Source organism: Panthera tigris, chromosome F3 (genome assembly GCF_018350195.1).
Source record: "Panthera tigris isolate Pti1 chromosome F3, P.tigris_Pti1_mat1.1, whole genome shotgun sequence".
Taxonomy (NCBI): Eukaryota; Metazoa; Chordata; class Mammalia; order Carnivora; family Felidae; genus Panthera; species Panthera tigris.
In genome coordinates this window covers 65,021,940-65,043,217 of record NC_056678.1, presented here as the reverse complement: position 1 = coordinate 65,043,217, position 21,278 = coordinate 65,021,940, and the positions used below count along the sequence as shown (strand labels likewise).

At 57.4% G+C, this 21,278-nt stretch overlaps 1 protein-coding gene across 1 annotated transcript in view; it reads right to left on the bottom strand.

Annotated features, from left to right (window-relative positions):
* Positions 1–20,478, bottom strand: part of CFAP45 (cilia and flagella associated protein 45) — a 28,446-nt gene extending 7,968 nt beyond the window's left edge. The window contains exons 1-8 of the mRNA XM_042976513.1: positions 20,402–20,478; positions 14,613–14,738; positions 12,092–12,228; positions 9,482–9,626; positions 9,019–9,189; positions 7,480–7,658; positions 5,326–5,455; positions 1,048–1,194 (exon numbers count right to left, since the gene is read on the bottom strand). Of these exons, the coding sequence (XP_042832447.1) occupies positions 1,048–1,194; positions 5,326–5,455; positions 7,480–7,658; positions 9,019–9,189; positions 9,482–9,626; positions 12,092–12,228; positions 14,613–14,738; positions 20,402–20,404 (1,038 nt within the window). The 5' untranslated portion in view covers positions 20,405–20,478. The remainder of the gene's footprint in view (positions 1–1,047; positions 1,195–5,325; positions 5,456–7,479; positions 7,659–9,018; positions 9,190–9,481; positions 9,627–12,091; positions 12,229–14,612; positions 14,739–20,401) is intronic.
* Positions 20,479–21,278: the final 800 nt, after the last annotated feature.

Genomic DNA, 21,278 nt, shown 5'->3' with positions numbered 1-21,278 from the left:
AAGCTTTGTTGAGCTTCATTTTCTGTGGCTTGCATTTGGAGCATACAGGTATATCCGATCCGCCATTTTCAGAACACGCCCGCGATGTCCCCCTGCCTGCCATCCCTGCTACAGGGAAGTAGGGCACGTTCTCTGTCACCACAGAGCCTCGGAACTAGCAGGAGGGGCACACACATGCAGCACTGAATGCCTTTCCTGCCACCTTCAGTCCTTCCTTCTCGTTTTACCTAACTCCACGTTCGCTCCGTCTAAGCCAGGCTTAGAAGCTGTTTTCCACTCTCCACTCCTCACTGACCCTGGTCCCTCCGGTTCTCAGCCCGGCTCCTGAGTGAGCCCACATGGCGTGAGCGGCCTCTCCTGGATCCCCTGCTCTGCGCCACACCTGTGCTCGCGGCTTCCACAGCCACTGCGGGAGAGGGCTCTATTTTCTAACACCCAGGACGGGATGCCCAATGTAGGAATTTTCACAAGAAAGTTATGGGGCAGGTGACCCATGATTACTGGGGATATAATTATGCAGAGGCCACCAGGAATCCACAAAAACTTCACTTTCCCCGAGAGTTTTCATTTTGTTCCCTGCCTGTACCTGACCCTCATCCAACTTCTAATCAAAGGTGTTAACAAGGATATAACACCCTAAATTGGGTGTCCCTCGAGCCTACTCTCCGTTAATGAATAAGTGAACCGGCCAACATGAAGAGGAAAAGGAGCCAGGTCCTTGAATGAAGGACATCCATTTTGAAAGGGAGGCATGGCTGCCTGCGGTGAGTCCCCTTAGATCTCAGGCCTGCCTCTCCGTGTCGTAGGTGTTTCGTTCGTGGCCACAAGCCCCGGGCCTCGGAAACCTACTATCTTCAGGGGCGCCTGGGTGGCTCAGTCCGTGGAGCGTCCAGCTTCGGCTCAGGTCACGATCTCGCGGTTCATGAGTTCGAGCCCCACGTCGGGCTCTGTGCTGACAGCACGGAGCCTGCTTCGGATGCTCTGCCCACCCCACCCCGCCCCACCCCTTCCCTGCTTGCGCCCAGAGGAAGAAAGAAAGAAACCTACCATCTTCTTCTTGGTGAACTCCATCACCATCTGGTCCGCCAGCTTCTCCTGAGCGAGCAGCTCTGCTTTCTGTTTCTGGTTTTCGTCGTTAATGCGCTTAATCTCGGCTTGCATCTTCAATTTTTCCTGGTGCCTTCGTTCCATGTCCTGAAGGAAGGAAGCCTCCAAGTGGAAGGGGGCAAGACCAGGAGACACTGGCACGTGGGGGCAGAGAGAGGCAGGGGGACGCGCGCCGTCTGCGGTCTAGCCAGACCCCTGGTCAAGGGGCCCTCCAGCGTCGCCGGTGACCCCTCGCAGCCCCTCTTTGCCGTCTGTACCCTCTTGGCTTGGTGGCGGTCCTGACACTCTTGATTTCTATACACTCTCAGGGAAGCAGAGGCTCTTAAAACTCTACCCGGCGGCTCCCATGTGTCCTGCGAAGTCCTACCCGCTGTTCCCGGGCTTTTCCCCTGCCTTCAATTTCCTTCTCTTAGGCAACCCCTAGCTTTTGGTCTCGACTCAATGGCGATGACCGAAATAATAAAGCGTTGCCCTCATTGAGTATGTTCTACCCGTTGGGCACTTTATGCAGCCTAGCTCTGAAACCTAAATGCACCCCAAGACCCCGAAGGGTAAAGCTTGTTATGTCTCTCCTGCAGATGAAGACACTGAGGCCCTGAATTTAAGTGACTTGTCCGGGGCCATCCAGCTAACAAACGCCAGTTCCAGAATTTTGGAACCTGGTCTTTCTAAATTAAAGTTCCAGTCTTCCCTGGAAGATTCTCTGTCAGTTCTCTCTGCACCTCTGAATCCCCTCTGCACTCAAGACGGTGCCACAGCTCAGGCACTGCCTTGTGGGTCCCCATTCATTCTTGTGGGTTTATTCTGTCCCAGCCAGGGGACGGCAACCACGTCACGTTTCCTGTCTTCCCTGGCAACATGCGGCCCAGTGAGAGGAAAACAGCAAATACTCGATAAACTAGAACAGGGATAAAGGAGAACCAAAGTGAATGGCATGTGAGCAAAAGAAAAAAAAAAAAAAGGTAGACACAGAGAAACATGATGAATGAATGATGGCGGTCAAGGCACCTGACCCTGAGGGACAAGATCCCTTCTAAGGAAGGAGCCTGAACTTGCAAAGCCCCTGATGATCTGACGGAGCACATTCTCAGGGCCCCACGCGGAGTCTTGTGCACAAGATGGAATGTTGGAATCTGGCCCACCTATACTCTCCCAGGAATCTCCATCTCTTTGCGTTCAATTCTTCTACCCATCAACTCCCGCTGCACACTATTTCCAGTTCCTTCCATCTGTCAAAGGCCAGGCCCCACCCAAGACTTCCAGCTCTTCCCCAGCCGCGCTTCTGACCTGACTCATCTGAGGCAACTCTGCGGGCTCTCCCCAAGCTTGACTCACAGCTGAGTTCAGGGCTCCCAGGAAGCTTCACGCACCAGACCAACACAGCACTGACTGTCCCCCCCACCTCCCCCCCAGGCCTGTGATGCGTGAGTCATGGCCGTCAGCGCTCCCTCACTCTCGCCGTGCCTACCTCTTCACTCACCCCACTTTTCCCCACCTGGCCCAGCGACTCTCCACTCCTTTCCCCCTTCTCCCTTTCTTCCTTTCCTTTCTATCTGCTTCCCACCAGAGCTCGGGCTGCCACTGGTACCCATGCACTATTTAATCCCTTGACCAGCTCAACTAGAAAACCCACTGACTTCCCATCCACGATGCGTACAACCACGCATTGACTCACGTCTTTGCCTATTTATTTACTTTTCAGTTTGTTGTTTTTGTTGGTTCACTAGACTTCCAAGAAACTGAAGGACTTTCACTGTCTCTGATCTCTGAAGCCATTGCAAAGCAACCTCTGGAACCCCCCCCCCCCGCCGCCCTGCTCGTCTCCCTCTTGCTAGCAAGGTGGGGAGCACTGCCCTGCACCACCCAGAGATCATAAGGCAGGTCTGAGCTGGGAGACACACGTTCCTATCTTAAATTTTTTTTAATGTTTATTTATTTATTTTTGAGAGTGTGAGAGAGAGAGAGAGACAGAGCACGTGCAGGGGACGAGCAGACAGGGAGACCCAGAACCTGAATCGGGCTCCAGGCTCTGAGCCGTCAGCACAGAGCCCGACGCGGGGCTCGAACTCACGAATCAGGAGATCATGACCTGAGCCGAAGCAGGACGCTCAACCGACAGAGCCACCCAGGCGCCCCAACACATTCCTATCTTCAAGTTGCCTAAGAACACTTCCTGGAAGCTCGGAAAGTGCCTCTTCGAAGGACAGTACCAGCACGGCGAGACACGTCGGGCGACGGTGTTGACTCACAGACACCTGGAACTTTCTCAGGGAGTCCCCCAATTCCCCCTCCGACAATCTAGCCAGATCTCCCGGTCTTCCTTTCGCACCCCTTCCCTGCATGCTGAAGCCCCGTCTCCTCTTCCGGGCTCTTTCCCTTGCTCCCTGAGCCAGGAGCTCGGCCAGGCCTCTCTGGCTTCTCGGCCCAGCTGGGCCCCCTTCTCAAGCAGCTCACAAGGCTGCCTGCCCTCCTGCCCCGGGTCTTCCTGACTCTCCCGGTGCTCCTCCCCTCACTCCCCACACAGGCCCTCACACTGTGAGGCACTCTGAGAAGCCTCCATAACCATGAGGCTGCCCCCCAAGACCCCTCAGGGACCCCCATCCCTCACCGCCATCACATCACGGGGTGGGTGTGGGGGGGGGGGGAACGACAACCAGCCATCTTAACGTGGGGAACGAGGAGAAAAAGGAAAGAATGCACACTCCACAAGTTAAATGACACCCTGAGGACATAACCCGACAGGCCGGAAAGGGGGACGCTCCTCAAGTCTAGCTAGCTTGGGCGCTCCAAAACACCGGTACCATAGCAATGAAGGCAGGAAGGAACCAGAGTTCTTCCAGGTGAAAGCTGACAAAGGAGGCCTAAGTGAATGCAAGGTGGGGGCCTTGATTGGATCCTGGTTGGAGCGGCAGAAGACAACTCAAGGCACCTTCAGGGAGCCACTGGGGGACTGAATGTGGATTCGGTATTAAACGATATCAGAGAATCATTGGATTCCGCTTTTCGACGAGGGGCTGTGAGTGTCGTAGCGTCCACTGGACAGAGAACGTCTCTGCGCTTCCGAGACGAGGGCTGCAGCATTTAGTAGCAAAGAGCCGAGACACCTGCAGCTCACCGCCGAATAGCGTAACAGGGACAGAACGCGTGTGTGCTCCGAAAAGAGACAAGCCAGCAAGGCAGACTGGCAACCGAAAAATCTCGAAGTCTCGGCCCAGCGCTGATGGGTGTGACACAATTCTTCCAGTTTGCCTGTGTGTATAAAAATGTTCGCAGGCAAGGGGCGCCTGGGTGGCTCAGTCGGCTGAGCGACCGCCTTCGGCTCAGGTCATGATCTCACGGTCCATGAGTTCGAGCCCCGCGTCGGGCTCTGCGCCGACAGCTCGGAGCCTGGAGCCCGCTTCGGATTCCGTGTCTCCCTCTCTCTCTGCCCCTCCCTCTCTCATGCTCTGTCTCTGTCTGTCTCAGAAATAAATAAACATTAAAAAAATTTTTTTGATTTTTTTTTTTTTAAATGTTCACAGGCCAAAAAAACGGAGTGGGGAGGGGAGAACAAATAAATGTGCCAAATGCTCGCCAGCGAGGGGCCTCTGCCTAATCCCAGCAGACCAGACCCGCAAACAGGAGAGGATTTAAGTCTCCGCAGTTCGGGCGGGTAGCTCGGGCGGGTATGTCATCGTTTCTTCTGCGATGGACGTGCCCACGGGTTTTATTTAGACGAACGGGTTGGGGGGGGGGCGTTGGGGGGGGCGGCAGGGGGAAGGCTTGGTTCTTGCACACAATTAACCACACTGGGGTGCCCTGCGCTTTGAATGAGGGAACCGCAGGGAGCCTGGGCCGTGGACCCCGCGGTCCACCTGCCTGGCGCATCGTGTCCCCGGATAATGGCAAGAGGGCTAGAAAACATCCCTAGGGGCTTGCGTGTGCGAGGCAGACAGCTATGTATTTCCCTTTCTGTGTCCACTCACGCAGACGCGTTGGTGTCGGACCCCGCGACCCGGGGAGGGGGGCGGGATGCCACGTGTCCAAATCCCTGCCCACCCCCGCCCCCCAGCGCGGCGCCACGGCCAAACGCGTGTCCATTACGGCCGCGACGAGCTAAGGGCGGCGATGTGAGATGCGCGGGTGCCTCACAGAAAAGCAGTGCACGCCCCAGTCCCCCGGATCTCGAGCGCCTTGGCGCCGGAGCCGCTGGGAGCGGCGCTCGGTCGGGCGCGTTACCCGCAGATCTTCCTCCTGGAGCTGCTGCATGGACGCCAGCACCTGCTCCTTCTCCTGCTCCCGCTGCTCCGCCAGCAGCGACCTCTCCTCCCGGTTCTTTTCCATCTGCTGCACGATGTGCCGTCTGCCCCTAGGAGCGAACGGCAGCGCGGGGGCTCAGAAACCCGGGGCCCGCGCTTCTCTGCTCCAGCCTCCACCCACACAGCCCCCACGAAGGGAGGTGGCAGTCACAGGGACACCTCGACGAGCGCCCCGTAAAACATCTCCGTGCTTCCTGAGACCAGACTGTCCTGAGGGGGCCGGTTCCCTCCCTTCCAAGCCCCCTTTCTTCTAAAATAATTTTTTAACGTTGATTTATTTTTGAGAGAGACAGACACAGAGACAGAGCGCGGGCAGGGGAGGGGCAGAGAGAGAGGGAGACACAGAATCCCAAGCAGGCTCCGGGCTCCCGGCTGTCAGCACAGAGCCCGACGCGGGGCTCGAACCCACGAACCTTGAGATCGCGATCTGAGCCGGTCAGATGCTTAACTGACCGAGCCCCCGCCAGGCGCCCCAAGCTGCCTTTCCTGAGATTCCCCTTCTTCGTTTGTTTGCCCACGTGTGCACCCCACATCGCAACGCACCTTCTCCCTTTCAGTGTGTCAAGGGCTTCTGAAATCCTATCGTCACCCCCCCCCCAAGCCCGCCAGAGCAATCGTGGGGCACCGGCCCCCCCATGCTCACTTCAGTTAGAAAGCCCACGGTCTCCTTCCTGTGCTGCCTCTTGCTGCGTCCTGTCTTGTCCCCCAGCCACCTCCCCCGCCCACTTCGCTAGCCGTCCGTCTGTCTTATGCCCCGGCCCTCACCGCCGGTGGACAGGGCTGGGCGTGAGCAAGCCTCTCGGCTCAGCGATGCCCTGGCTTAGCTCCACAGTAAAAAGCAGAGAACCCAGAGTCTGCAATCAGCGTGGCCGGTGACTCCCTGTGTGTCGTTGGGGTGACAATAAACCCAGAGGCGTCCAGACCCCATGACGGATGAGTAAAGGCGGGGACAATGAGGGAGGACACAGGCCGGGGTGAGCATGGGGAGGAAGGACTACGAGACTCCCATCCAGGTGGAGCCCTTGAATGGCTTCCTGACTCCAGATGAAATAAACGGGAGGAATGAGTAAAAGAGTTGCAGGGAGGCAGGGCTGGGGCTCAATATAAGGACCAGCTCAGATCATTAGAGCGGCCTAATGAGGCAGGCAGAGATTTTTTCCTTAATTAGAGCCGTTTGTGCAGAAGATTAAGAACTACTGAGCTAATAAACAAATGTTTATAGGGAGCCTCCTGTAGTCTGCCAGGGACCTACGAGAAGAACAGGGATGGATGGTTCCAGAGGACTGAATCAGACGGAGACAGACACCAGCCAGTCAGTGTGGTTCAAGGACTGTTTATGGAAATATTTCTTGCCTTCCATGGTGGGTGTTCTATCTAGATCTGGGACACCATGATTCTATGATTTACCTCCTCTGGGGCTTGTCCTTTCCTGCAAAGGGAAGGGGACTGAATTTATTCATTCTAACAGGCGTTAACCACCGGCCAAACTCTCTGCGAGGCCCGGGAGCTACGGAAGTGAGTTAAGACGGGGACGCCGTCCTCGGGGAGCACGCAGTCTGGCGCGGGCCGGGGAGCCGCGGTGCGAGAAGCATAACACAGTGTGTGGGAGACCACACCGCGGTGTGGCCGGGCCCCAGAAGGGAGCCACCGAGCCTGCCTGGCGAAGGGAGAGGGGTTTCCGGGGGAGGTGACGGCAAAAGTGTCACCCACGGAAAGAAGAGAAAGCGTTTTCCAGGGGCAAAGGGGGGAAAGAAGAGGCTTCGAAGCAGGAGGAAGGACAGAAGCGTGAACTGTGACAAGCCCAGGGGTGCTGGGGGAAGGGGGTGGGGGGGACGCGCAGAGGGGACGGCAGGAAAAGGCGGGAAACGAGGCTGAAGGGGGGCCGGGTTGTGAAGCGACCACCTTAGGAATCAGCCTTGAGAAGCTCTGCGGTTCTCGGAATCCCTTCCTCAGGCTCTGAGATGCTCACCGATGGTGATAGTGACCATTTCTCTTCGCCGCCCTTGGCGAGGCCACCCGCACCCAAAGAGCCACGGAAGCGCCAGGGAGGGAGGCCCCAAAACCACGGCTTTACCGGATTCTTTCCTCCCTCCGCTTCCTGTCCAGCTCCTCCTGCCTCTGAAGGGCCTTCTGCCGTTCCACCTCCATCATGTGATCCAAACGCCTCTCCTCTGCGTCCAGCTCTCTTTGAATCAGCTGCTTCTCCAGGATCTGGGCATCCCGGATGGCATGGCACTTGGCATTGAGGATGATCTGGAGGCGGGGAGACGACAGTGGCCCTGGGTCAAGGCACGCGGGTCGGGCGGGGTGCGCCAGGGGGTGTGGAAGGTGGGGGCGAGAAACGGGTACCGCTGGGTGTGCTGGACACGCGCACAGCCTCGCGCAAGCCCGGGAGAGCGAGAGCATCCTGTGCTCGCCCTCGCCTCGGCGGAGCTCCACGCCGACACGTGCCAGGCCCCTGGTCTGTGCGAGGAGAGGCCGCGGTAGCGCCTTGCAGGGTATCGGGCCTTCGTGTTCGGGGGGTCATCGCGCTTCGAGAACATAAGGAAAGCTGTGGACCCTGTCCTCCTTAAGATCCACTCACACACACGCACGTTACATTTCCATGAAGCTTCAGAGGTTCGAGGTTCCCCCTTGGGGACCCATGAACCCCCACATTCAGACCCTCTGTCCTCCTTCTCAGGGAACCTAAGACACTCTTGCAGAGACCGAGCCGCTAGAGTTTTAAGGTAGAAGAGCCCCACATGACACGTCAGGGGACGGCCATCCGTGAGAATGAGCGAGAGAAAGTTCTGGAAAATAAAAGGAGGTGTGAGGAGAAGGGGTAGATGAGGGGGTTGGGGGTCGGCGGTGTGCATTTGCTTGGGACCCACGTGCAACCGAGAAACAAAAGTCCAAACGAGCCTCGGGTCTTCACGCTCTGGGCTAAAGGAGGCACTTTGGTGTCTTGAGAAGAAACCCGCTGCGGGGGGGGGGGGGGGGCAGGGCGCGCGGCCAGAACGGAGCCAGCAGGACAGACGCGGAAGTCGCGTCCTCACCTTCATGTGCCCACCACACTTGGGAGAGCCTCTGCTGTGGCTTAGCCCGTTCACCCCCGCCAATCACCCTGCTAAGCGGTTTCACCACTCTCGCTCTACAAATGAAGGGAGCGAGGGGCGCCTGGGGGGGCTGGGTCGTGGAGCGTCCAACTTCAGCTCGGGTCACCATCTCATGGTTCGTGGGTTCGAGCCCCGCGTCGGGCTCTGTGCAGACGGCTCGGGGCCCGGAGCCTGCTTCCGATTCTGTGTCTACTCCTCTCTCTGCCCCCCCCCGCTCATGCTGTCTCTCTCTCAAAAGTAAACATTAAAACAAAAACAAAACAAAACACAAACAGATGAAGGAAGTGAGGCCCTGGGTGGGTATGTGACTTGCTGGAGGTCACACAGCCAGCCTGTGGCAAGGCCGGTCCCCCCTCCGACCGCAGCAACACGCCCCCTCCATCAGCCCCTCACCGGCCACCCCCGCTTTCCCCGCGTCCAGCTGGGGCGGAGCCCGTCCGGGCGGGGGTTGGGGCGTAAGAGGAGGGAGGGGGTGGCAGTGGGTCCTGGGGGTGCGGGAGGAGCGAGGCCCCCACCTTGCTCGTGCCCCTGAGCTCCTCCTCCTGCTCGGCCTGCAGCTGGCTGGCTCTCTGCAGCAGGTCCTGGGCCCTCTCCTTGGCCTCCCCCTCCAGGTCGCTGAGCTTCCTGTTGGTTCTCCACACCATCTCCTTGTGCTTCATGATCTTCTTACGTGTGGCCACTGCGTCCTACGGGACGCGGTCTGGATCAGTGGGGGGGGGGATTGCCCTGGGCGCTGGCCCCGCTACCACGGGTGACCCAGTGTGACCCCGGGATGGCTTCACCCCGTCATGCCCTCGGAACCCAGAAGTCTCTCCGCCTGGCTTCCTGCTCGCCCCGCCCCCGCCCCCCAGCAGCGTCCACACCTGGCGTGCGCTCTAGGGTCTCCAGGAAGCACACGCGGGCGCCTCCTGCCAAGGCCCCCTGACCAGAGCTCCCCGCTCCCGTCGGCAGAGATCGGGGCTCGGGGAGGGCAGCTACCATGACGGCCTCCTTCTCCTTCTGGAAGGCCTGCTCCCTGGCCTCCAGCTCTTCTCTGCTCAGGACGTGGGACGCCCATCTGATGCGCTCAAAGTCCTCAGGGCTCATGACGAGGGACTCCCCGGAGGGATCCTTGGCGGGAACACTGACGCAGGGGATGAGCAGTCGGTGGGGAGGAGGGGGAAGCTCTCAGCACCGCTCCGCCCTCCCCTCCTCCCTCACCACTGCCAGGGTCCCCCCATGCCGGCCCGATGGGCCCCCTGGGGAGAAGGGGTCCCAGGCGAGGGACGGGCCAAACAGAGACGTTTTAAGGACTTTTGCTAAGAGGTCTGGTGCCTACGTTGCCCTGTCTGTGCAGCCGCGAGCCCCTGCGCCATGTGCACAGACGCGCATCCCCGCACCGGGCTGGGAGCTGACCTCCTGGGAGCCCACGCGTGTGGCTCCCGCTGCCTGTGCTGTGGCCCCGCGGGCGCAGCCTGTGTGCTGGGCCGCACGCTCCTCCAGGACTCAGACGCCGCTGACCGCACGCCCGGCGGCCCAGGCCACGGCACAGAGCTGGGCCCAGAGGCAGAGCTCAAAACGACGCTGGCGACCTGAACTCCAAAAATAGCTTATTCCTCGAGGACGACTTAAAAAGGGCGAGGGGACGCCGGACAAGGTCGAAACGGATGCTGTGAGAAACCTAGGCATCCCTGTCCATCCGGCCCAGAGAGAAGCTTTGAACCCTAAATATTAATTAAAATCTCTGATCAACAACAGTTGGAGGCATGTCTGTGGCCCTCTCCTCCTAGCCGCCCAGCACATTCAACAAACCAATAGTTAATTATAATGATTACAAACAAATGACATACATAGAGGATGCAGGCGGGAGCAGCAGGGGCCAGGACTAAAGCTGCTTCTGGGTGAGGCCATTTAACAGGGACACGGCAGCGCGACGCAGCCGGTCTGAGGCAGGAAGTGAGCCTCATCCCATAAAACTTGTGTGCGCACGCGTGCGTGTGTATGTGTGTGAGCACGCGTGTGAGTATAAGTGTGTGCGTGCCTGTGTATGTGTGTGCACGTGTGTGTGTGCGCGTGCGTGTGTATGTGTGTGTCTGCGTATGCGAGTGTGTGAGTCTGCGTGCGTGTATGTGCATGTGTGAGTACGTGACTATATGTGTACACGTGTGTGAGCAAGTGTGAGTGTATGTGTGCAAGTGTGCATGTATGTGAGCGTGCTCGCGTGTGTGTACTGTGCGTGCACGTGTGTGCATGCGTATGTGAGAGTACGTGTGTGAGTATATGTGAGTGTTCACGTGTGTGTGAGTATGTGCATGTGTGTGCATGTGTGAGCATGTGTGTGTGGGTGTGTGCACACGCACGTGTGCATTGTGTAGGTACACGTGACCACGTGTACACAAGTGTGTGCGTGTGTATATGTGTGCGCGCATTGTGTGTGTGTGCGTGCAGGCCTGTGTGCGCGTGTGTGCACATGTGTGCATGTGGCAGGCACGTGTGTGTGCGTGCGTGTGTGTTGCAGGTGTGGGTGTGTTTGTGCACGTGTGTGTTGGGGAGGGCCCAGGAGGAGACCCGAATGGTGTATATGTGTGCAGGTATTGTGTGTGCGTGCGTGCGTGCGTGCAGGCGTGTGTGTATGTATGTGCATGTGTGTGCACGTGTGTGCATGTGGCAGGTGCACATGCGTGTGTGTGCGGGTGTGTGTGTGTGTGCGTGCGCACGTGCCCATGTGTGTGGTGGGGAGGGTCGGGGAGGAGGCCCGAATGAGTGATGGATCTGGGAGGTGGCCTGGGACCTGAAGGACCAGAAACGGTCGCATCTGAGACGGCATCCCGGCCGGCAGGACTAGACCCCTCCAGGGAGGAACGCTGCCTTGGGCCCCACCGGTAGCTGCAGCTCTGCTGACCATAAAGGGCCATCTGACGCCAAGGGCTGAGCCGACCGTGCTCGCCGAGCCGTGTCGCAGCCGGGCTTCCCCAGCTCCCGGCGCGGGCGGCGCAGCCGGGAGCTCCAGTTCTCCGAGGTGCGGCCAGAGTTGGGAGAACGGTCCCGAGGGTGCAGCCGGGCCCCTGAGCGAAAGCTCGGTTCACACTGCCGAGGGGGAGGCCTAACCCCAGGGCGCCCGCCAAGGAGGCGGCTCCAGGCAGGAAGCCGGGCGGGCGTGCGGGGCGATCCCAGAGGAACTTGGGAATTCCCCTTGGGAATTTCCTCTTCTGGCCTCAGAGCCCGGGAAGAAGCCAGGGGCCTGAGCAGCATCTGGGCAGTTCCCCCTTACTTCAGATTCTTGGTGCAGCCAGAGCACTAGGGGGGGCTCAGCCGGGACCCACCGAGCACGGCCCCTCTGCCACCAGGCCCGTCAGCAGCCAGAGGAAAGGGAAAAGGAAGATGCTGGGGGTCAAGGGTAAAGGCAAGAAGAGATACAAAAAGAAGAGAAACAAGAGAGGCCGAAATGCCGAGGAAGGAGAGCTAGGAGGCAAACAGGGGAGACGAGTAGGAAAGAAAGCGGGGCCGGACCAACTTCAGGAACCCAGGGAGCCCCCTCTCCCCGCACGGGTCTTCGGCAGAAGGGCAGGCTGGGACAGGAAGGCCGGGCACCGCGCCCTGGGCACTCACATGAGTTTCCGGACCATGTCCCGGGTGACGACCTGGATGGTCTCCGGCTTGTGGTCCAAACTCAGGGCAGCGAGAGTCTTCCGAATGGCGTGCTTATCTCGGAGCAGCACGGTAGGACTGTTGTCCTGGGTCAGAGGCTATGGGGTCAGGAAGGACAGCTGAGAAGCTGGTCAGCCCACACCTGCCAGTCAATCCTAACTTCTTCAAGGGTAGCCTTCCCCTCTTTCTTCCACCCAGCCGGTGGCAGAGAAGGCTGGCCGGCACCCGGTCCTGTGGGGACCGCCGAGAGTTGCTGGGGCACTGAGAAAGCAGTGTGGTGTCCTGCGCTTGAACCTGGCTGCATGTGTTCTGTACCGACCAGCTTCTCTGAGAACAAGCCCCCCCAACCCTCCGTGTCTCGTGCAGACACTCCTGGGTCGATGGGGAGGGGAGTGCCTAGTATGTGTCCATTCCCAACCCCAAACCATCAGGAATGAAAAGCTGGGGTCTCCGGGGTCCTCTGCCTCCATGAAATATTTAAGAAGAGAGAATGGTCCCTCTCGGACGCACGGCGGGTTTGAGATAACACACTTTGATACAGATTCATCCAGTCTATGATATTTGGGAGTGTTTAATCTTTCCTTATGATTAATTTACTTGGACTCCCCCCACCCCCCGAAAAAAAAATCATATGGAGGGAGTTAGAAACGGCTAAAGGGCCTGGTAGAGACCTGCTCTTACAACTAATGTGGTGAGAAAGTCAGGGAGTCAGAATTAGCAAGAATACATATTAAATGTATGATTTTTTTTTCCCAAAATGTTCCAGCCATGAAGGAGTCTGATAATAAGAACGTGAAACCACTGGGGCACCTGGGTGCCTCCTTCAGTTAAGCGTCTGACTCTTGAAAATAAAAAATAAAATAAAATAAAATAGAATAAAATAGAATAAAATAAAATAAAATAAAAATAGAATAAAAATAGAATAAAATAGAATAAAATAAAAATAGAATAGAATAGAATAAAAATAAAATAGAATGGAATAGAATAGAATAAAATAAAATAAAATAGAATAAAATAAAATAAAATAAAATAAAACAAAATAAAATAGGGGCACCTGGGTGGGTGACTCAGTCGGTTAAGCGTCTGACTTTAGCTCAAGTCATAATCTCACGGTTTGTGGGTTCGAGCCCCGTGTGGGGCTCTGTGCTGACAGCTCGGAGCCTGGAGCCTGCTTCTGATTCTGTGTCTCCCCCTCTCTCTGCCCCTCCCCTGCTCACACTCTGTGTCTGTCTGTCTCTCAATAACAAATAAGCGTTAAAAACCATTTTTTTAGTAAAGTAAAGTAAAATAAAATAAAAGCACTTATTTCAGGAAAATTTTGAGCACAGGAGAGAATTTCACTTGTCCCAAATGCAGTAACTGTGATCCCAAGTGGAGGCAGGGGGATGGCCTCAGTGGAGGCCCTCCGGGTCCTGAGCTCACTTTGCAGGGACGTCCCCGGGGTGCTGCTGCCCCCTGCTGCCCATCTGCCGCCAAGAGGGCGCAACTCAGGCCCGCCGCGGGCCGCGTCTGCCCCCTACTGCCGGCTCAGAGACTTCTGACTCCCTCCCGCAAGAGGCCAAAGAAATGGGCCAGGAACGGGCTTCTTTCCCACTGCCCCTCCCGCTAGCCAGCTGGACGACTCCTGGAGAAGGCGGCCCTTTCCAAACCTATCTTCGCTGCAACTAGGAAACCCCCCAAGGGCCCCAAACAAAAGCTGCCTGCAAGTGACAGTGAGCTCCTCTGATTTTCCCTTGTCCGCAGGAAACTGCTGCAGGTGGGGGTCTCCTAATGGAGAGAGATGGCCGCCTTGAACTTTCTGGAAAGCCCTTTGCGGTTCACGGTGAGAAGAGCAAGCGCGGACCCTCCCCACCCCACCGCTCCCCCCACCTGCCTGCTGCCCAGGTGTTCACAGTCTTTTCTCGGGCTCTCCATCTCTCTCTCCTGGCCTCCCTTCTTCCTTCTTCCCTGCTGCACGTCCCCAGTACCAGGAATATCTCAAGCCGCTCTAGCTAGCTCTCCCTCTCGGCACCTTCTCTCCTCTGCTTCGTGTGGGCGACATCAGCACACGAAGACCTGCTCGGGGTTTCCCGAAGCTCAGTAACCCTGCTGGCTGAGCCCCCGGGGTGGGGGTGGGGGCTGGGTTCCTCCCTGACGCTGTTCTCGGATGGAGGGGAAACACCTTACTCCCTCCCCATCTGCAAACTCGACCTTGACCCTCAGACGTCTCCATCCTGGGGCACCGACTGGGCGGCCATCTGCTCTCGGCAACAGAACCCCCTCGACGTTACGCCAGATTTTACACGCCGGGCGGACGTGAGGCTGGCAGGGGTGGGGGAAGCCACGTGTCCCTGTCCCCAGGGGCTGCTCGGGTCTTCCTCGGGGGGGGGGGGCCGCCTGGGAGAGGGCTGGCTTGCCCGGCACCGGCTGCGCCCTGAGCACCGCCAGTCCGGGTCACTGCCTCCCCCGGCCGGCCACCTGGAAGGGGCTGGGCGAGGGTTACCTTGACACCTCCGAAGAGGCTCTCGTCCACCTCGGAGCTCACGGCTTTGGTCCGATAGCGAGTTTTATTCCTCGACCTGTTGGAAGTGGTGGAAGAGGAACTCGGGATGCCGGCGGCACTCAGCGGCTGCAGGGAGAGGCAGAAAGTGGGGCTCGTCAGCACCCAGCGCCATCTGCACCCTGGGCGGGGTAAACCCTCTGGCAGCCCGTAGTGGGGAGAAGCAGGTGGAAAACCACTGAGGGGAAGCAGCCGGGAAACCCTGAAACGTAGGAGACACCCCACAGAAGCGGGGGATCCTCTGGGTAGGCGCCGGGTGAGAAGGCCCGAAGGAGGCCAGGTCCCCGTGTGGCACCGAAGCAGGGAGGAGGAACATGGGGATGGCAGGAGGAGGACGTCATTGTCGTCCCGGTCCCAGTTGCCCACAAGGACACTCTCTCGTGAGGCTACTTGGGCTGCCTCCCCAGAAACGCAGCGTCCTCTCCACCGCCCAGCCCCTCAGCCTGAGCTCGGAGCCCCCTGGGCAACTAACACGGCTCTCTGCCCTCCTCCATGTCTCCACCAGCTCACGAGCTTCCGGGGGGGGACCAGAGGACACCGAGGATGGAAAGGCACCCGGCCCGCGGCTTGGCGCGCGGTGGGTGCCCCGTAAACTCCAGTGGACGAAAGGCTCCTCTACAATCAGGCAAACTGCTTGATGGTGTCCACGCTGTGGCTTTCACTCCACTCCCGGGACCCCAAAAGCGTGCACCAGTCTGCATTTAACCACCCGGCACCTCCCACCATTTGGAGAAGTCCTCATCTAATGAGTTGTGAGAGCTACGGCCCATCTCTTCCAACTATAGACGCTAAAAACACCAGATGCACATGAGCCTTCTGAGCCTGGGCAGAGGGCCTCGGCTTCACCGATCGGATCCCCTGAGCCGGAGAACGGAGGGGAGCTGGCGGCCCAGAGAGGTGCTGGCGAAGGCGGCAGCAGCAGCCGCACCCAGCGCCTGGGGCCCTGCCGATAAGGACGCCCGCAGCAGCACCCACCAAGCTGCCCGTGAGTCGAGGGTCCTTGCCAGGCCGGGTCCGGGTTGTGATTTTGGCCCCGGTTCCCTCTGCAGCATCTCCCTTTGTCGGCGTTTTCCAAGCATACTTTCCCAGCCGGGAGCTCTCCCAAATCCCCTCAGTGTATGCCCTTGTACTCAAAGTAGAGTTCTGGCCCTTGGCCTGCAACCAACGAGACTGGCTAAGACACCCTCCGCGCCCAAGGCTCAGCGAGGCTTCAGCTCTGCCCGGAGGGAAGTCTGTCCCCAGGAGGCGGTTTCTGTGAGAACTGGGGGGCGACTCCAGGCTTCATCTAAAGCTGATCCAAATCCCCCTTTGAAGGAGCCACGCGGTCCCACAGTTCTCTAAGCTGAGCTGTCTCGGGGGCACGAGCTACCCACTTTGGGTCTCCCGAGCCTGGGAATCGGCAGCCGTCCAGGGAAACGGACTCTGTCGCTCAAGGTCACCAGACCCTGGGCAGTGTGTTCTAAAAGCTCTCTCCGACCGGCCCTGACCAACCAGACAGCCCTGGGCACCTGTTCCACCTGGATCAGGCTTTCACACCAAATCGGGAGATTATTCTCCAGCTGAGCGCACTGCCTGGCTTCCAGTGGGAGCCTCCCTTTACAGCCTCAGGCAGCCCCGGGACGGCAGAGCAGGCAAGCTTGGATTTATTAAAAGGCAAATATAGCAGGCCCCGAGGATGCCTAATAACAGTCTGAAGGGTTATTATATGGTAAGTGGTGAGCAATGGCTCCCCTTTCCACCAAAAATAGAATAAGAAGAAATGAATAGAAGCTACAAAAGGGAGGAGGAGGGAACGCATTGGGAGACCTGGAAAAGGTGGAAGGCGTTGGATCAGCAGGGAAGGCGAGAGCTCTGGGCATAATTAAGGGGAACGGTGTGGGGCCTGGCACACAGTAGACGCTTAGGATGCATTTGATGAAGAATGAATGAATAAAACCCGGCCAGGTGACCTCCACGAGGCCCAGAACACGCCTGGCTCCGGGTCACTACACCGCTCCGCGTTTTCCGAATCACCGTGGAAACGAATGTATGTGAGAGGGCTTGGAATACAGATGGAAAGTATGATTATTGTTTTGCATTTGTTTTCCCGGTTCTTTTCAAGGGCTCCTGCAGGTTTTTTTCTTCGCTCAGGTGTCCACGAGACTACAGGTTCCTCCAGGGCTGAGATCCAATCCCCTCTTTTCCTGCGCCCTTGGGACCCGGGTCCAGAGGAAGTCACTCAAGAGATACGAGAGCCTGCCTGAGCCTAGAAGGCAGAGGAGAGGAAGGAAAAGAGATGACCACAGGAAAGTGGCCCCTGGGCAGGGCAGAGGGAAGCACTGAGCTCTCTAGGGTTGGGTGGCTGAGAAACCTCACGGGGGAAATGCTGACTTTGAAGCCACAAGCCACGCACCATGGTCAGCACAGCCAGTTTCGCCAAGAGTAACAAGGACTAGGGAGGTCACCGTGTAAAAGCACTAGGAAAAATGAAGAACCAAGCAGAAACGGAAAGTTAGATCCCTCTAGGCCAGAGACGGTAGCCAAAAGGTTCTTTCAGGAAGTGAAGGGCTGGCTTTATTTCTTGCATGACCAAATAAATATCCCCAAGAAGCTGAGCGGAGCCCACGGGGGGAGGCGGCTTCCGAAGGAAGGGAAGGAAGAGAGACCGTTAAAACTGGCTATAGCTGGGGAGGCAAGAGCGACTGGGAGGATCGGGGACCGATAAAAATGCCAGCCCCGCGTTGATATTTTCATCTTGCTGACCTAGCTCACTCTCCCTCTCTCTCTTCAAATACCATCCCACCCCAGGACCACAGGAATTTGGCCTCTGCTAGGAATCTGGGGAGAGACTCTGATGCAGAAAGATTAGCTGGTCAGTCGGGTGGCTTTCACTTTGTCATCGATACAGGACAATCTCCATAATACATCAACTTTTGCAGAAAGCAGGTTATAAGAAACGTGCAAGTTATTCCTGCGGAAATGTGTGTTTGGAGGGTACACGCCCAGAATGCGTATCCACAAAAATGTTGGACAGAAATTTGGGGTGACCGTTAGTATCTTAAGACGGTTCTTGTAGTGGATAGTTTTCTGCCGTGGAGCAGGTAACTATTTTTATAGGTAACACACTGTGTTTATTTGAGAACAAAACAGGGCCGTGGGCCTGATGCTCTGACTCTGAACACAGAAAAGTGACGCCCTTAAAAACTTCGGATCTGGTACGTTCAGCTCAAATCCAGCAAGACAGCTGAAGCATGGATGACGCGGACGGCTGTGGACTTTCTCTGTCCTGTTACACCTGTCAGCTGAACAAAGACCTTTCACGCCCTCTCCTGGACGTGCTCTCCACCCCGGGTTCCAGTCCCTCTTTTCATACAGGTTCGCACCACAGGCCGGCAAATGCAGGCTTCCAGCTCTTGGCCCGATTCTATTTCCCCTTCTGTGGCCTTTGGTGGCCAAGAAGGTGGGGATGTCCACGCACCAGGCACCTGCCTTTTGCTGAGTGATCCACTCAGGCCACCTCTTTCGCCAGCCGGGACACAAGGTTGGCCATCTGTGCGATGCCATCCGAAGGTGGCATCCTGGTCAGTACTGAGGTCCCAAACCTCCTTCTGAAGGGTATTGCTGTTTATTATTTTTGCAAGAGTCCTGGAAATCTGCCTAAGTGTGACCCCTGCCTTCCTGCGGCCATCAGCACCCCTCCCAACCTCCCCACTCCTCCAAACACTCTCCGAAGCTAGTGAGCAGCACCATACACGCGCGCGAGCACACACACACACACACACACACACACACACACACAAGGCCTGCCGAAAGAGCAGAGATCACTCACTTGACCCACTACTTCTCAAAGGTGCCCACATGCCCAGTCCTGTCCAAGGGATTTCAGCAGGCCAACCCCGACCCTGAGTGGCCCTTAGGTGAGGAATCCCTCATCTGAATCCTCTAAAGACGACAATTCTGGGGGCACCTGGGGGGCTCAGTCGGTTAAGCATCCAACTCTTGATTTCGGTTCAGGTCATGATCTCCTGGTTCCTGAGTCCCAGCCCTGAATCAGGCTCTGTGTTGACAGGGCGGAGTCTGCTTGGGATTCTCTGTCTCCCTCTCTCTCTCTCCCTCTCTCTCAAAAATAAATACATAAACATTAAAAAGTTTTTTGGGGGCTGCCTGGGTGGCTCAGTCTGTTGGGTGTCCGACTTCGGCTCAGGTCATGATCTCACGGTCCGTGAGTTCGAGCCCCGCGTCGGGCTCTGTGCTGACGGCTCAGAGCCTGGAGCCTGCTTTGGATTCTGTCTCCCTCTCTCTCTACCCCTCCTCCGCTCATGCTCTGTCTCTCTCTGTCTCAAAAATAAAAAAACATTAAAAAAAATTTGAGACCACAAGTCTAGTTTAAGTGCAATTCCCTGATTAATTTGCACTTGAAATATGAAAATTTTAAAACAGGAAAAAAAGGAACGAACATTCACTGTATGCCCTTAGATGCCAGGCGTGATGATAGGCCATCACAGACAGACCCACACCCTGTGCTCACAAGCGCTGAGGACAGCTTGGAATAAGTATGCCTGATAAAAGGGATAAATGAGGGGCGCCTGGGTGGCTCTGTCGGTTGAGCGTCTGACTTTGGCTCAGGTCGTGGTCTCGCAGTTCGTGGGTTCGAGCCCGGTGTTGGGCTCTGTGCTGACAGCTCGGGGTCTGGAGCCTGCTTCGGATTCTGTGTCTCCCTCTCTCTCTGCCCCTCCCCTGCTCATGCTCTGTCTCTCTCTGTCTCTCAAAAATAAATAAATATTAAAAAAAGAAAAGAAAAAAAGTGATAAATGAAAGGGGAACCCCAATACAATACCCCAGGGAATCCTCAGATGTGGGGAGCTGCTCTTTGTTGGAGACTTGTTTGTTTTATAATTAACAAACCTCTTCTGAAATTCCTACTTGGGGACGCTGCATTTGAACCACTGAGCCCTAGAAAAGCAGGGTGACCTATGGGCATGAAACGTGTCTATGGTACACCCAGGGCAGCTGGTGTGCCCCAGAAATTCTAAGGTTATTTCCCACACCCAACCAAGGCTCCATCGCCTGTCCTCTGTCCCTCGCCCTTATCCCTCAGGGACCAACACAGTCCTCACCGAAACCCAGACACCCCTTCTCAGCTCCTCCCAGGCCTGGTGCACCTGTCAACGTTCAGGACTCTGTGATCCTTCCCACCTTCAGGACTCTGTGATCCTTCCCACCCCGGGGAACCCCCAGGCCTGCCACAGCAGACCCAGTCCCTCTCCAGGGCTTTTCAAACCTTTCATTCACAAATGTTTGTTGAGTACCTGCTGAGTGAACCAAGGCCCCCCCACTATCCGAAGAGAGAAAACTGAGGCTCGGGGGCCCTAGGTGACTTGTGCATTGTCACTCTGCTAATCGGTGGCCGAACAGGTGCTATCACCCGTCACGTGACCTCCTCACCAGTGGTTTTCCCACGTCACGGTCCACAGGCCCTAGCCTGAGGGACAGGGAAGAGAACATCCCTTTCTCCGCAGCTCCCCGGCTCAGCACCACCCCACGCTTTCAATCCCCAGCGACCCCACCCATCATTCCTCCTTTGGAGACCCCTCAGGACTTCTCTTATTTCTTCTAGCCTCGCTCCTGGGCCTTCCTGACCCCAGACCTCGACACCACTTCTGCGCTCTCCAGCCCCCCGCCCTCCCCGTTCGGAACCTCAACCCAGTTCAGGACACCTGAGGCCCCCCTCCTTGGTTCTCCCGGGACCTCACCATCTCAGCCGCAGGCTCTGGCTGCGCGCCTCCGCCGCCTCCAAAGCCCACACCGCCACCAGAGCGCTGGATGTTGATGCGTTACCATAGCAACAAGAGCGCGCGGGCTCCGGCCCTGGCCCCGCCCCTCGGCTCCCGCGGACGCTCCCGGCGTCGGGCGCGGTCTGGGGACCCGAACCCCTGCCCAGAGTGGGAACCGTGACCCGCAAAGACTGAGCCGCGCGGGCGCCCCCGGCTCTCCTCTCCGGCTCTGGCTGGACCGTAGGGTCGGAACCCGAACCCTCAGGGGCCTGGCATAGGCCCAGGATGTCTAGCAAACGGCCCTCCTGCAAGAGCCAGGCCCCGGGACACCCCCTGGGTTACCATGGTTACCGTTGGGCGGGTGCCCCGGAGGTGCCCGCCAACCGTGGATCAGAAGAAACAAGTTTCACAACAGGAGAGAGTCTGGTTAGACCACAGAAGACTTCCCGCCCTGAGGATGTGTGTGTCATTTCAGGAGCAGTTCCTTGAAGTGTGGGGCCTCTGACCTCCAGCTCGGAGACCGGCGAGTTTATTCAGAAAAGAAAAACGCATGCCCTGTCGACTGTCTGAATGGAAATCTACGGAACCGGCTTTGGGAAACCTGCCTTTTAACCGCTTCCCAGTTTGTGCATGGACTGTTCTAGAAGTGTTTTTAGAAGTTTGATGATTTTCCCAGTCTGGTTTGGCCTCTTATACCTCCCCAACCTGCAGGGACGAAACTGAACCGGCCCCGGGCAGTCTGTGTGCCCCAAGCCTCACAAAGCCTCTGCACCGTCCAAGTACGTTTTCTCCTCCAGGCCCGGTGAGCAGAACGGGGGCCGAAGCGCCATGATGACTCTGTGACCCTGTGAGCCGC